Genomic DNA, 15453 nt, shown 5'->3' with positions numbered 1-15453 from the left:
GTTTGATTGGCGCAACGGGCGCCCTATGCGGAAGTCGACGATGGAGTCTGAAAACAGACGTAACACACGTAAGAATGAATAAATAAAAGGAAAATGGAAAATGTTACTTGAGTAAATGTAATGGAGTAAATGTAGCGCGTTACAACCCACCTCTGGTTGTATCTACCAATTGTTCATTTCTGTGGTTTCAAACAGCCAGTGAGCCCAGAAGAAGGCGGAGTCTGTCCTCCATTTCCTGTCTTGGCTTCCCTCTTCCTGTGTGACTTCATTCAGTTTGTACTTCAACATTCTGGAAGTCCAATAAACACTTCAACTTCACATGTAAGCAGTCATGACCTCATTAACATTTTTAGCATGTAGCTATAGGTTGCTAATGCACTTTGTTACGCTTCTCTACAGTTCATGTCCAATAAGGGTGTGGCTAATGTTTGCTGGTGGTGGTTAATATGAGCTACATATTCACATTATTTGCTACAGCTTGCTAATGATTGCTTATAGAAGCTAGCCATTTCCTCAAGTTAGCTGTTGCCTGAAGTTTGCTCATGTTAGCCAATGTTTGCTGCTTGTTAAAACATTTTTTTAGGAGTGCTAATGTTTTTTTGGAGCTTGCTATTATTAGCTGCTCTCTAAGCTGTGCTAACGTTAGCTCTCTGTGTAACATATGCTAATGTTACCTGCTTACTAATGTGTGCCAGTGTTCGCTGTCTGCTTAAGTTATCCTCATGTAAATTGCTTGCTAACATGTTAGCTGGTTACTCACGTAGCCAACTGGTTGCTAATGTTAGCTGTTAGCAAAGGTCTCACAATGTTAGTACATTTCTTTTCAACAACGTTAGCTGCTTACTAATGTCAAATTCCTCATATTAGCTAAATGTAATCCTATATTTAGTTGAACAAACGCTATGGGAGTATACGGACCGGGCGCAACCGCGAATAGCTGACGTTCATTATATAAAAATAAAAAATAAAAATATAAAAAACATTTTTTTAAAGTTTCCAGAAAAAAAGCATGAATGGGTGGCGCTTGGGGCGGCACGGTGGACGACTGGTTAGCACATCTGCCTCACAGTTCTGAGGTTGCGGTTTCAAATCCCGGCCCCGCCCGTGTGGAGTTTGCATGTTCTCCGCGTGCCTGCGTGGATTTTCTCCGGGCCCTCCGGTTTCCTCCCACATCCCAAAAACATGCATGCGAGGTTCATGGACAACTCCAAATTGCCCGTAGGTGTGAATGTGAGTACGGATGGTTGTTTGTTTCTATGTGCCCTGCGATTGGCTGTCGGCCAGTTCAGGGCGTACCCCGCCTCCCGCCCGAAGATAGCTGGGATAGGCGCCAGCACGCCCGCGAGGTGAATCCGCGGATGCCGAACCGCAAATATGACGTATATGCGCGCGTGTGTTTGCTTAGAACATTTGTTTAGTTCCTTTTTTAAAAATGATGTGCAGCATTTTGTGCTGCATTTCACACCCATGAAAATTGCTATACTGTATCTATAAAGTTTGGATTGAGTGATTGATTGATTGAAGAAAGCAATAAAAGACTCTCGTACGCCGGTCTAATTTAAAGTTCGTCCACCTGTACTGAAGTGTGTGTGTTGTAGGCTGCTGGGCGCTGCGGGGCGGCCAAGTGGACTTCGCTGTGGTCTGCGGGGCACCGACGACCTGCAGACTCAGCTGGACTGAAGGTCAGAGTTCATGTTCCTAGCATGTGTGTTTTGAGCGATGAAAGGAAAGTGTGTTGTTAACATTGTTGTTGAGAAGAAATCCAACTGTGAACCGGGCTGTATCCGAGCGTGTGCGTCGAATGAAAATGCGGCGCGTGGCGAGCGAGAGACGCTGGCGAGTACCCACCTCCTGGTGGCGCCGTGAACATCCGACTCCTCCAAAGATGCGTGCTGAAAACATTCATTGACATTTGAAACTTTTATTCAAATAGAATCAAAATGTTTATTCATTCATCCATTTTCTGAGCCGCTTCTCCTCACGCGGGTCGCGGGCGTGCTGGAGCCCATCCCAGCTATCTTCGGGCGAGAGGCGGGGTACACCCTGAACCGGTCGCCGGCCAATCGCAGGGCGCATACAAACGAACAACCATTGGCACTCACATTCGCACCTACGGGAAATTTAGAGTCGTCAATCAACCTCGCACGCATGTTTTTGGGATGTGGGAGGAAACCGGAATGCCCGGAGAAAAGCCACGCAGGCGCGGGGAGAACATGCAAACTCCACACAGGCGGGGCCGGGATTTGAACCCCGGTCCTCAGAACTGTGAGGCAGACGCTCTAACCAGTCGCCCACCGTGCCACTAAATATGTTTAGTTTTTATAAAAATTGGTTGATTCAAATGTATTCATTTATTTCCATTGACAGTTTTTCATTTATCAGCAACCATCATTATTTATTCTGCGTAATAAAGAAATATATTGAAATGTACCTGTTTTTATTTGCTTCATTAAATCAGTGATTCTGGAAGTGCGGTGTGAGTACCACAAGGGGTAAGTGGGCTCCCTCTACTGGTATGCAACAGAATCACTGAATTAATCGCTAAAAAGATTTCAAACATGAAATGAAGCCAAACATGAGAGAAGGAAGTTTCTCGCGAAGCATACAGCCTGCTTGAACTTTCGAAATAAGTTTTTTTTTTTAAATTAAAGTTCAGTTGTATTGAACTTTTAAGTACATTCGTATTGAGTTGATTAGAAATGTTTTTTTTTTTCAAAACATTTAATTGGATAGAATTTCAATTAACTTTTAAGTGCAATACTTTTTTCATTTCTTTTTCGAAGTGGTGCTTGGTGTCAAAAGTTTAACAACCACTGTGTTAAATAATTGGTTATTTATAATTTACTTATTGTAAAGAGCACAGGTAAAGATTAGATAGAATTATTTTACTTTTAAAATAAAGTATTTGACATATTTTACACACACTAACTTTTTTTCCCCTCATAAAAAAAAAAACACTGGGTCGTGGTTCTGGCTCATGCAAATGCGGAATATAGCTTTTGTTTCCATGACGACTGGGGACGGAGCTAGGGCGTTGCCAGACAGCGATGTTTACTTGATGTTGCCAACTTAGCATCTTATTTTTAGCCACTTTTCCAACCCTTCCATTGATTAAAAAAAAAAAAAAGTGACGAGGAACAAATGTCGTGAATTTTCATCACGAGCACCCACAAAGATATAGGATTTTATTTTCCCTGACGGAGGCAGCACTTCATCATATAGCCGGTGATTTCCAACCTTTATGGAGCGAAGGCACATATTTTGCAAGTGGAAGATCTCACGGCACACCGACAAACAAAAATGTCCCAAAAAGTGGAGACATTAATTGCTGTATGTCACACTCATGTGCCGCGGCACACCGGTTGGCAATCGCTGATATAGCTACCCAACAAACGCACCCGACGCAATGTCGACAGTAGCGCTGGTAGCTATTCTGGGCTAACAATGCAGCTCTGCTTACCATTTGGCTTTGAAATGATAGCTTTTCAGTGTGGGGGCGGGATTATGCAAATTAGCCCAACGATGGGTCCCAATTGGTCTCGCCTTACGTTGTGTCCCTAATCAAGTGTCCGCTGAGTGCTTTTGATACAAGGCGCAGCCGCCGTGGCGCCTCTCGTTAATTGCGCGCGTGCGTACGGCGGCTATCAGAAGACATTTCAAAAACAATTCGACACAAAGACGGCGAGGGGCCGCGCGCTGTCCGAAAAGACCCAAAAAGAAGCAAAGCGAAGATGACGGCGGCGTCCGAGCGACACCGTGACGGCCGCCATCGATCATCACGCAACCTTCGCCTGCGTGTGTGTGTGCGCGCGCGTGTGTGTGTGTGAGAGACAGACATAAGCTGATGTCTATTATCAATCACTTGCATATTGAGGTGTGCTGCTAAGATAACGGTGAGTGAGTGCAAGTGTACGTGTGTCTATTGTCTTTTTCTGTGTGTGTGTGTAACAGTGAGAGTGTGTGTGTGTGAGGAATATGACAGAGACAAAGACATAAGTTGATGTCAATTATCAGTCATTTGCATATGGAGGTATGCAGATAGGCGTGTGTGTTTGTGTGCGTGCGTGTCCACGTCACCCAGCGTGTGCGTAATTCCCGTTAGCAGTTCATTCATCACTTGTGGCCGAGGAGGCGTCGCAAACGTTTCAGCTTTCATTACCGCGGCGGGAAGGCGAGCTCGGGCTCCGCCGTCACCTTTGACCCCCGTCCGGCCGACCTCATCCATCAAGCGTCGCGGCGGGAAAATAGTCATCACATATTAACGGCGCCGCGCTTTAACTTCCGTCGAGCGAGGCGCGCGTTTGGCGACGCTTGATTTGATTCGACGCCCCTTCTGCTTGTCCTTGTCGTCACGGTAACTCCTTTGGACGTCTGGATCATCAACTTGGAAATCATTTCATCAACCTCATCATCATTAGAAATCTGTATTCTATGATTAAATAAAAAAGGGTGGTATGTTCAAGTACATCCAGTAACTTGCCCGACCGATGTCAAAGTTACAACGTAGCAACTCAACCCTACTTGTCCCTGAATGCAACACCACGTCGTGTGTTTCTTCCAAATGTTCATCACACAAGTAAACTGACCCGACCGCCACGCGTCACGTGACGACGCGACCTCCACGCGTTACGCGACCCACACGTGACGACGCGACCGCCAGGTGTCACGCGACGACGCGACCTCCACACGCCACGACGCGACCGTCACGCTTCCCTCTTCCTGTGTGACTTCATTCAGTTTGTACTTAAACATTCTGGAAGTCCAATAAAGTCCAATAAACACTTCAACTTCACATGTAAGCAGTCATGACCTCATTAACATTTTTAGCATGTAGCTTTAGCATTCATTTATGTAGCTATAGGTTGCTAATGCACTTTGTTAAGCTTCCCGACAGCTCATGTCCAATAAGGGTGTGGCTCATGTTTGCTGGTGGTGGTGAATATGAGCTACATATTCACATGATTTGCTACAGCCCGCTAATGATCGCTTATAGACGCTCGCCATTTCCTCAAGTTAGGCCGTGCGACGGCGTGACCTCCGCACGCAACTGGAGTTTCTTCACACCCGCCATCTTCCTCCTCCTTTCTTGCGCCTTCCTCACTCTCCTCATTTCCCAGATCACACGCCGGCTCGAGCGGCGGTCGTCGCTGCCGGGGGGCCGCTACTGCGGCTACCGCTAGAAGCTCCGGGCGTCGCGCGCGTCGCCGTTTCACAATGCGCTGCCACCCAAAAACAATGGCGGCCTATGTTGAAATTACGATTTGTAAAGATATACACGTCTGGGAACGATTCTCGAAAGTTGTTTCGGAAGAGATCACGTATACCAAACAGGTCATTGCAATCGGAGTTCACTTTAAAAGCAGTACGTCACGTGACCTCACACACGCTTCCTGTGGCGTCACGTGACCTCACACACGCTTCCTGTGGCGTCACGTGACCTCACACGACATACAGCGTATGGCCGGAGTTGTGATTGACTTGCCGTTCGCGTCACGTGACTTCGACATTCGGTTCGCAAATGAGCTCAGGCACGTGCGCACGTCAAACCCAAGTGGTGCTCAAGCATCAATATGAAAAATAAAAATGAGCGTCTGCGTCGTGTTTTGATATCTGACAAGCATTTATGTGAGTGCTCGGGCGCAATATACACATGCAACCGTATGTGACTTTGATGCTTTGGAATGACTTTGCACCCCTCTTCTGACGAATACCTTTGAACAACGCGACCCCGCCGATGCCGCCGACTGCGGACCGGTGCGGTGAAACGTGACCACAAAACTGTCAGGGGAAGCCTTCTAGAACAGCTGAGATGAATTTGGGGTTCATCAGAGGCACTTTAAATGGCGGCAGTCGGGTGCAAAACGTGACTTGGAAGGTAATTGCTTAATTCTGAACAGCGCCATTTACAAGCGGGTGTGTGCAACCACACGATCGCACTTTTTTTTTCAATGAGTCGTACACAGGTTAACTCGGTTAACGAAGTCAATGATTTATCCTCTTCTCATTTTTGTATATCACAAGAACCTGCTGTTTGAACAGGGGTGTGTAGACTTTCGCTTCCCTTCCTCTCCTTTGTTAATAGTTGCATGATTGGCTGTGTTGAGTGTGCCCGCATAATCCAGAATCCCAGGTGTGGTTTGCCATGCGGGCGATATGGGCACCCGTTTTGTGGGCGGCGGCACTCTCTCACCCCCCGCCCCTGGGGGGTGGGGGGGGGGGGGGGGGGGCGTTCGTTCCAGGACCGCCTCTGCAGAATCCCTACTTTTCTTGGTTGCACGAATAATTTTTTTTTTGCCCCAAAATGTCCGAATGAGCTGCTCGTCTTGCTTGACACATTTGCGGTCCAATCATGCCTCGGAGCAAGTTTGGAAACCTTTCAAATACGTCCAAATGTTTGGTTTTCTATGCACGCGTCAACAAACAACGTCATCGTCGGCGCTGATTTACACACGCTGACACGCGCATCCCGCCAGCGTATCATCGCGCCGGTCGCACTTCCGCGCGCGCGCGCGCACGCAGCTCGCTCGCTCGTTCGCGGGCAGTCGGCGGCGAGCATGGCCGGGCACGAGGCGCTTCTGTCGGCGTGCGAGGAGCGACGCGGGCGGCGCGGAGGCACCGCGTCGTCGCGACCACAAGTGACGGCAACCAAAACAATTGGCGCTCGCTCGCTCGCTCGCTCACTAAAAGACACTTTGCTTGCGTTTTCTTCGTTGCATTGCTTGATTCTTTTCTGTTTTGGACCGAGATGATGTTGCGGACTTCCAGAGTTGCTTTCGAAGACTGAAGAAGAAGAAGAAGAAGAAGAAGAAGAAGAAGAGGAAGAGGAGGAGGAGGAGGAAGAGGCGGTTGTGCGTTCGCGTCGTCGCAAGCCGGCCGGCAGCATGATCAGGATCTTCCCGGACTTCAGCGTGCAGGTGTCGGCGTCGGCGTCGGCGTCGGCTCCCGGCGGAGGGATGGTGAGCGGAGCCGCCAACGGAAGCCCGCAGAGCGCGCACGGACTCCCGGGCTACCAGCAGAGGTACCGGGCGACCTGTGGCACATCACACGCAACCAACGCAACTCCAAGTCCACTTTTACAAGCGTTTGACGAGCACCTCGCCGTCACTACATGCAAATGTCTTCTTTAAGAGTGACACTTGCGGAAGCGCATTGAATTGAAGGCTCGAAGGTTTGTTTTGGTAGAATAAATGCGGCAAGTTTGAAGGGAAGAGAAGCTTTTGACATTTGCTGAATTGAAACCACGATCTTGTTTTGCATGGCAAACGTTTTGGCGACGGAAACCATTTTGGAATGAAGTTTTACAAGGCAAAGAGATGATTTGTCCTTTCCTTCAGATGGGGGAATTGCAACCGGCAGGACTCGCTCGCTCGGTAATGCAGGAAAATCGACGTCACGCAAAGCCGTTGTATCGTTCTCGGGACAACATGTCTTCAGGTTTGCACGTCCTCCCTCGTGGCCCCTCGCCCGCGCGATTGCTCTTGTTCTGCCTTTCGAAGGACGTAACTTGTACTTGTGCGGCTGAAACGCGCATTGAGCTTGGGCTCTTGGCTTCACCTGTGCTCGATCCGTCGGCCGGACGCTCAGCTTCCTTCCCCGCTTCCTTCCCCGCTTCCTTTCCCCGCTTCCTTCCCCGCTTCCTTCCCCGCTTCTTTCCCTGCTTCCTTTCCTCGCTTCCTTCCCCGCTTCCTTTCCTGCTTCCTTCCTCGCTTCCTTCCCCGCTTCCTTTCTTGCTTCCTTTCCTGCTTCCTTCCCCGCTTCCTTTCCTGCTTCTTTCCCTGCTTCCTTCCCCGCTTCCTTCCCCGCTTCCTTCTCCACTTCCTTTCCCTGCTTCCTTTCCTCGCTTCCTTCCCCGCTTCCTTTCCTGCTTCCTTCCTCGCTTCCTTCCCCGCTTCCTTTCTTGCTTCCTTTCCTGCTTCCTTCCCCGCTTCCTTTCCTGCTTCTTTCCCTGCTTCCTTCCCCGCTTCCTTCCCCGCTTCCTTCTTCACCTCCTTTCCCTGCTTCCTTTCCCGCTTCCTTCCCTGGGAACGCGCAGGCGTTCCGTGCCTTGGTTTTCCCGAGGCAAATGTGTTCCCTTAGAAAACAAAACGCAAAAAAAAAAAAAAAAAGGTGAAGGGAATACACGAGTGCAAATGAGCGTGTGCATGGAAAACAAGTTTTCTTCTTTTGGTCATGCGGACGATGAAATTGTTGTCATTGTTTCTTCTCCTCGCAAACGATGGTCGTCGTGGCTCGGCGACATTCCGATGAAGGACTTCGAAAGGACGCTCGATCAAACGCAGGCCCCGGGACCGATTACCGCGTGAAATCGCTTCGTTCGGCGTGTCCGACCCGCGGGGCGGGGGCCGGCTGCGGCCCGCCGGAGCCCTTCTTGCGCGTCGGCTTCGCGCTTCTCGCTCCGGAGCAAAATTGCACATTATTTGTGGCCGAGCGACGCCATTTTGAAAATACGAACAATTTGTTGCGTTCGGCGATCGGGATTCTGTTTCGTTCGCTCTTCATTCGCGGAACGCAATAAGCGAAGACGCGTTGAGCGTCGGGCGGATTCGCGAACGCTTTCGGCGATGGGAAATGTTTTGCGTGGCGATTCGCGGCGAGGCGGGAAGCAAGAAGGATTCGCGACGCGGTCGCCGGTCACTGAAAAAGACATTTTTTAGTCCACTTCACGTTTGATTTCTTGAGAGCCAGCATGCCTTTGATTTGACCTTGAGAGGTCATTGATGTCGAGGCCTCTCCGGCCGCCAAGAATTGAGTGACGTGTTTGGGAAACGACATCGACATTTGGACAGATGGACGCGATAAATAAAAACAGCGGCAACGCTTTGAAAGCCGGCGCCTTTTTTTCCGTTTTTCAACATTTGAAGTCAACAGGTCGGCGAGAACATGCAACGGCGCCACTTTCTACCTTTCTACGCGCTAACCCGCGCGTGCAATCGAAATCCTTCCATCCTTCATTCATTTTGGCACGACTTCACATTTTGTCTGCATCGAATCGACATTTGACAGGTTCGACAGAATATGCAACACGGGAACAAGTTTTTTTTTTGGGGGGGGGGGGGGGGGGGAATAACCCGGAAACAAAGTAGTAAGTTTGTGATTGGTGCGCGTGCGTGGCGTGGGAGATTTCCAAGGTCGCTATCCAAAAGATCCCCGCTGACATTGGATGCGACCTGGAAGACGCCAGCGAGGGGGGAATTCGATAAAGCCCGAACGCACGCGCGGTCGCGCGCGCGCACCCAGGCGGTCGCGCGCGCGCACACGCCCGACTCGAGCGGCGTGTTTGCGGCAGAGAAAACACGCCGCCGACGGAGGAGGAGGAAGAGAGGTGGGGGGGGGGGGCATTTCTCCGCATCCCCTTTTTCGAACATCCCATCGAGGCAGCTCCACGCCGGTCCTCCGACAAGGGGGCTTGACGCTCGCGCGCGCGCGCACGGACATGGCTTTGTCTCGCGCGGCCGACGTGACGCATTGGCGCTGCCGCCGCCGCCGCCGCCGCGCCGCCGCCTGACTGCGCGGGAGAGGACGACGAGGCAAACGTCGGGGAACATGGCGCCCACCAAGGCCAGCGTCCGGCACGAGCACGCGCGCGCTCAACGGTAACGCGAGCGAGCGAGCGAGCGATTGGCAGCCTGTGGCGTGCGTGCGTGCGTGCGTGCAGTGTGTGTGTGTGTGTGTGTGTGTGTGTCGACGTGCGCGCGGGCACGTGCAGGCTGAGCAACAGTGTGGCGTGCACGCGCGTCTGTCTGCGTGTGTGCGCGGCGCGCTTGAAGTTTTATGGCGCGTGCACGTGAAGGCACCTGAGCAGAGATCACGTGGGCACTCTCAAATGTTGGCAGCTCTTCTTCTTCTTCTTCTTTTTCATTTGCGCTTCTATTTTGAGCCATTTCGCCCTTCTTCTTCTTCTTCTTCTGATGATGATGATGCTCGTTCACCTGTTGACTGTTAGCTTAGCTTGAGTGAACCTTTATCCTCATGATTATTCATGAAAAGGATGAAAGGCGAGTCGCTTTGTTTTTTTTTTACTTGTTGCTCACATGCTCGCTCGCTGCTTCTTATTTCTTCTTATTCACGAGATCACGTGAGTGTCTGGATCGTGCGTCCTTTTCATCAGTCCTAACCCTCCTCATGCGATTGCCACGACGACGTAAACGTGCTCCATAATCGTCTTGCATGACTTGCAGTTGACTTTCCACGAAGTGTGCGAGATATGGCATTCAGATTTTGGGAACGCTTTCAGTTCGGTGAGCTTCAGGAGGCTCTGGATGCCATTACATTAGCACACACACAGGCATCAAAATAAATTCATGAAATTATAGTGGCAATCTTTTTAATTCAGGAAAATGATGAAGAAACGTTTTTTTTATTTACAGTTAGGACCTCTTTATCACTGGACCATGTTTATCTCTAAAGATATATTTCTACACAAAAAACGAATGATTTTGTGTGTGTATATATAACATATAGATCACAGATTGTGGAGATACTGTACATGATTTTCACCGGACAGAGACAACGTTAATCTTTGAAAAATATGAAAAATGTTTTTTTTCCCATCCATCCAAAAAAACCCACAAAATTTGAAGATGCCTAATTTTCATGGGAAAAAGCAAAAAGCATTGAGTGGAATGTGAGGTGGGGCCTCGCTCGCACTTGCTGCGTGTTTTTCAACAGGAAATATGCAAATGGTGCCATTTCAACGACGTTATTGGATTCAAAAGAAAATGAACATAAAGCAGCGTCGAGAACTAAAATGGAAAGGAATTTTCTGGAATCATTATTTATTGCGCGGCACAGTGGAAAAACTGGTTAGAGCGTCAGCCTCACAGTTCCGGGGACCGGGGTTCAATCCCCGGCCCCGCCTGTGTGGAGTTTGCGTGTTCTCCCCGTGCCCGCGTGGCTTTTCTCCGGGCGCTCCGCTTTCCTCCCACGTCCCCAAAACATGCGTGCGAGGTTCGTTGAAGACTCCAAATTGCCCGCAGGTGTGAATGTGAATGGTTGTTTGTTTCTGTGTGCCCTGCGATTGGCTGCCGACCAATTCAGGGTGTGCCCCGCCTCCTGCCCGACGACAGCTGGGATAGGCTCCGGCGCGCCCGCGACCCGCGTGAGGAGAAGCGCCTCAGAAAATGGATGGATGGAATATTTGTTGTTGTTTTTGTAACGTCAGCAGCCCCTGACCGCACATCCCTTGAGATGTCTTTTCTTGCTTTTCATTTTTTAACAGGATTTTTGTTTTGTATTTTTAAAATTGTGCGTTTTACAAGTGTATTTGAGACATAAAGACAAGCTCAAAATAGATTCTCGCTCTTAAATGATGACAAGTGTCTGGCATTTTGATGTTGAGCTGTAGGGGGCGATCACGTACGTAACGACTGACAGGACGACCGGAAAACGAGAGAAAACAACGTGTTGTTGGAAGTCCATCCATCCATTCATCCATTCATTTTCCGTACCGCTTCTCCTCACGGGGGTCGCGGGCGTGCTGGCGCCTATCCCAGCTCACTGTGGGCGAGAGGCGGGGATTGAACCCCGGTCCTCAGAACTGTGAGGCAGACGCGCTAACCAGTTTTTCCCACCGTGCCGCCTGTTGTCGGAGGTCCAGTGGCGAAATGTTGTGTGTGCTGTGGCGCCGTGTGCTTGATCTGTACGGACACCTATTTCCTGTAACAGGAAGTGTTGTCGTCGTTTGCAAACATTTCAACTTTGCTCTTCCAGACAAACATTTACATTTCATTTTGGATATCGCAAAACAGTATCATATTTTTTTGCGGTTATACTTTCAAGGTCGGTCGAGTGGTCGGCGGCGATCGCGTGGACGACAAAGTCTTGAACTCCCCGAAAACAACGCGTGTCTGTTCTGTGGCAAGACGCTTTCCGCCATCGTAGCGGCCATAATAGACGCTGTATCATACAGTTTTCATATGCCCTAGTTTTCGTATGATTGCGTTTTATGATGATGATTATTATTTTTACATTTCAATTTGGTCTTTGGACATCCAGTTAGTTTTCTTCCAAAAATCCCAAATCAAAAAATGTCCAGCAATGGATGCAGACTCATCCAAAGCATTTTGCTTTTGTAGCTTGTTTGCAAAGTGACGAAGAGACAGCGTGGCGCATTCCACAATGCAAGCTTTTAGGAACAAGCCTCCCGCTCTACTCGGAAACACTGTCAACATTGGCCGATGTTAACCTGTCGAAAGTCAGGCCTTGGAAATAAAACTATGCAGTGTAAAAACACACGTTGAGCACATTTTCTTAACAGCTGCGCTCAATAAACAAACACAAAAAAGTTAAAACATCTTCCACAATAACTCACTTAAGACTGACACCCTGAACTCTGTGTGTGTGTGTGTGTGTGTGTTTGAGTGAGCACATATGAGTGTGTGTGTGTGTGTGCGTGCGTGCGCGCGTGCGTGTGTCTAAACGTGAACCATGTGACGTGGTTATTGAGGCGTGCGCATCACTGTGACGCACATATGCAGTTTTTTTGACCCCCAATATTTCGTCGCCGTAACGTCGACACGACATCTGTGGTCGGGGCGCCGTCGCGGATCATTTTGTTCCGGCCGGCTGAGGACGCTTCTTCCGTCTTGTCGACTCGCCCGGCTGCCTTTTATGTGGCACGCTTTAACAAGAGCACACCTGCCGCTCGCCTGCAAAGATGGCCGACGTCCAAGGCGATGCCGGGACATCGGTGCTTCCGCCTAAAAAGTCGCCTTTGCAGTCAAGCCGAGTTCACTGCAATTTACAGTCGTCAATGAACCTAGCACGCATGTTTTTGGGATGTGGGAGGAAAGCGGAGCGCCCGGAGAAAAGCCACGCAAACTCCACACAGGCGGGGCCGGGGATCGAACCCGGGTCCTCGGATCTGTGAGGCGGTCGTCCACCGCGCCGCCGGATTTTTTCTCATTATTAACAGTCCAGGCAAGTGCAAATGTGGAGTCGTGCATCCTCAGTGCAGTACCATGTTGTGCCACAACATGGCAAGTGGCAGCCCCGATCTCAATTTCGAGATGTAGCGCCATGGAGTCATTCAGCGCCAGCGGCCGTTTTGGAGCATTTGGACTTGACAGAATATTGCGTTGCGTGACAATAGAAGCTGCCAAAGAAAGAGGAGACTCTCGTCCTTTACTAGAAAGAAAATGTTTGTCTCTAACGTTTTCCGTTGTTTTTTTTGGGAGCTATCAGCAGTAGAACATGGGTTGGTTTCACCAAAAACACCGCTTTCTCAACAGAAAGTGGAGAAAAAAGCTTTGAGGCTATTATTTTGTTCTTTTTTGACATCTCAAACCATAAAACAACACTTGTTTTTGTTGTCTTCCATCGATTGAAGCACATTCGCGCTGTTGTGCACTGCTAACACGAACAACATGGCAGCAAACAGAGACGAGCTGGTTTACAAAAGTGTTGGCAACTTGGACTTTTCTGAGCCCTCGAGCAATTACTTTTACAAAAAGAAACGAGAAACCTTCATTCTTGCTAACACTGACTGCTTTTGTAAACTAGCTCCTCTCCGTTAGCGGCCGTGTTGTTAGCGTAAGCGGCGCACATCAGTGAAGATGCGCTTTCAACTCGGGATCCTGCTAAAGTGGGTCAAATTCATCCATTTCCCAGCCATACTTTAGGCACGGCAAATGTGTTTCGCTAGCGCATTTCGTACACAAGTAACTGAATGCGCTTGACGTCAAAAGAAAAGTGCCGAAAGTTAAAAGACAGCCGAAAGAAAGGCATCCAGTGCCAGAGAAATCATTTCAGAAATGGAAAAACCTTAAAAATGCTCCAAAAAAAGACGTTTTGAGCCAGGCCTTCAAAAGATTGACACTTTGGGCGAACTTGACTTCTGTTGCCAACTTCCTCCATTTGTGAGCAGCATTCACAGCCACATGCTGCTTCACCACGTTTCCTTTGCACTCTGTGCTTCGTTATCTGACCTGAATCTGTCGATCTCAGAGCCCAACTGGCTTTATATTCCATTAGCATTCTTTCATGTATTCAGGACCTAAACCACGTAGTGATTTATAGACCACTAGCAGAACTTTCAAGTCTATTCTAAAGCTGACTTTAGAGACTTTAGAATTGGAGAAATATGTTCTGACCTCTTTCTTCTGGTCAGAACCCGAGCTGAAGCATTCTGAATGAGCTGCACTTGTTGAATGCTTTCTTGACGGAGTCCAGTCAGAAGACTGTTACAATAGTCAAGTCTACTCGAGAGAAAAAGATGTATGAGCTTCTCCAGGTCTCCTTGGCACATGCAAGCCTTCGCTCTGGATCTGTTCTGAAGGCAGTTTTAGTGATTGATTTGATATGACTGTTGAAAGTCAGGTCGGAATCCATCAGCACACTGAGGTTGTGGACTTGGTTTTTGTTTTTGTTCTTCTTTTCCTTTGGGCTTTTCCCGTTCGGAGCGGCCACATGTAAACCTTTCTCCGGCATCCTCCTGTCTTACACCAACTGGCCTCATGTCTTCTTCCTTCACGACATCCATCAAGCTTCTCTTTGCTCTTCCTCTCGCTCTGTTGCCTGGCAGCTCCATCCTTATCATCCTTCTACCAATATACTCACTCTCTCTCTCTCCTCCGGACATGTCCAACGCGTCCAAGTCTGCTCTCTCCAAAGCATTAACCTTGGCCGTCCCTCTTTTGAGCTCATTTCTAATCCTCTCCAACCCGCTCACTCCTCCGGAGAACCTCAACATCTTCATTTGCTCTGCTTGCTGTCGTCTCTTCAGCGCCACTAGAAAGAGCACCACGTATGCATTATTTGCCTTGTGGCTGTTGAAGGTGAAGTACATAGAAGGTCTAAACGAGATACACTGTGTCTTTGTAGATCTAGAGAAAGCAGATGACAAGAGTACCCAGAGACGAAGTGTGGTACTGCATGCGGAAGTCTGGAGCGGCAGAGAAGTACCTTAGAATAATACAGGACGTGTACGAGGGCCGCAGAACATTGGCGAGGTGTCTGACTCCAGGTATTTACGAAGGGCAGTCCTGGTTCTTCCAGTGATTTCTTTGTTTTAGACAGCGACACACCACCTCAGTTGAACTGTGGTCATCTGGAGACACCGCTAGATATAACTGTGCGTCATCTGATATCATGGTCAACATTCGAGTTCTGAAGAAGTTGACCCAAGGCTGGCAAATACAGGCTGAACAGGAGGGGTCCAAGAAGTCATCCTCGAGGGACCCCATCTGTCATTGCCATTGGATCAGATTGAAACCTTCCAGTGGTCACAAAATAACTCCTTCGTCCAAGTGGGACCTGAACCATTTACGGGCTGTTGCATTTAGTCCGACCCACATTTCCAACCTGTTCGGCAGAATGTTATGATCTACCCTATCCAACGGCGCATTGAGATCCTCTAAGACAAGAATTGTCAGTGTTCACCCTCATATCATTTAGCACTGAGATATCGGCCGATTGCGTCCACTGACGACTTTGCAAGCCTGAAGGAAATTTGCC

The 15453-nt window shown here is 49.0% G+C and overlaps 1 protein-coding gene across 4 annotated transcripts in view; it reads left to right on the top strand.

Moving 5' to 3' along the window:
* The first annotated feature begins 229 nt into the window (after positions 1 to 229).
* Positions 230 to 15453, top strand: part of LOC133479077 (neuronal PAS domain-containing protein 3) — a 120701-nt gene continuing 105477 nt past the window's right edge. The window contains exons 1-2 of one of the 4 annotated variants that reach the window (XM_061775560.1): positions 230 to 321; positions 1599 to 1682. Coding sequence is in view for 3 of the 4 variants with exons in the window: in XM_061775556.1 (XP_061631540.1) it covers positions 6882 to 7018 (137 nt within the window). In the remaining variant the exon portion in view is untranslated. Of the gene's footprint in view, positions 322 to 1598; positions 1683 to 6528; positions 7019 to 9236; positions 9594 to 15453 lie in introns of those variants that run through there. The other 3 variants (XM_061775556.1, XM_061775559.1, XM_061775558.1) reach the window with 3 other exon arrangements.

This window comes from Phyllopteryx taeniolatus, chromosome 6 (genome assembly GCF_024500385.1).
Source record: "Phyllopteryx taeniolatus isolate TA_2022b chromosome 6, UOR_Ptae_1.2, whole genome shotgun sequence".
NCBI lineage: Eukaryota > Metazoa > Chordata > Actinopteri > Syngnathiformes > Syngnathidae > Phyllopteryx > Phyllopteryx taeniolatus.
The sequence above is the reverse complement of the archived record's forward strand: the minus strand, read 5'-3'. Positions and strand labels throughout refer to the sequence as shown.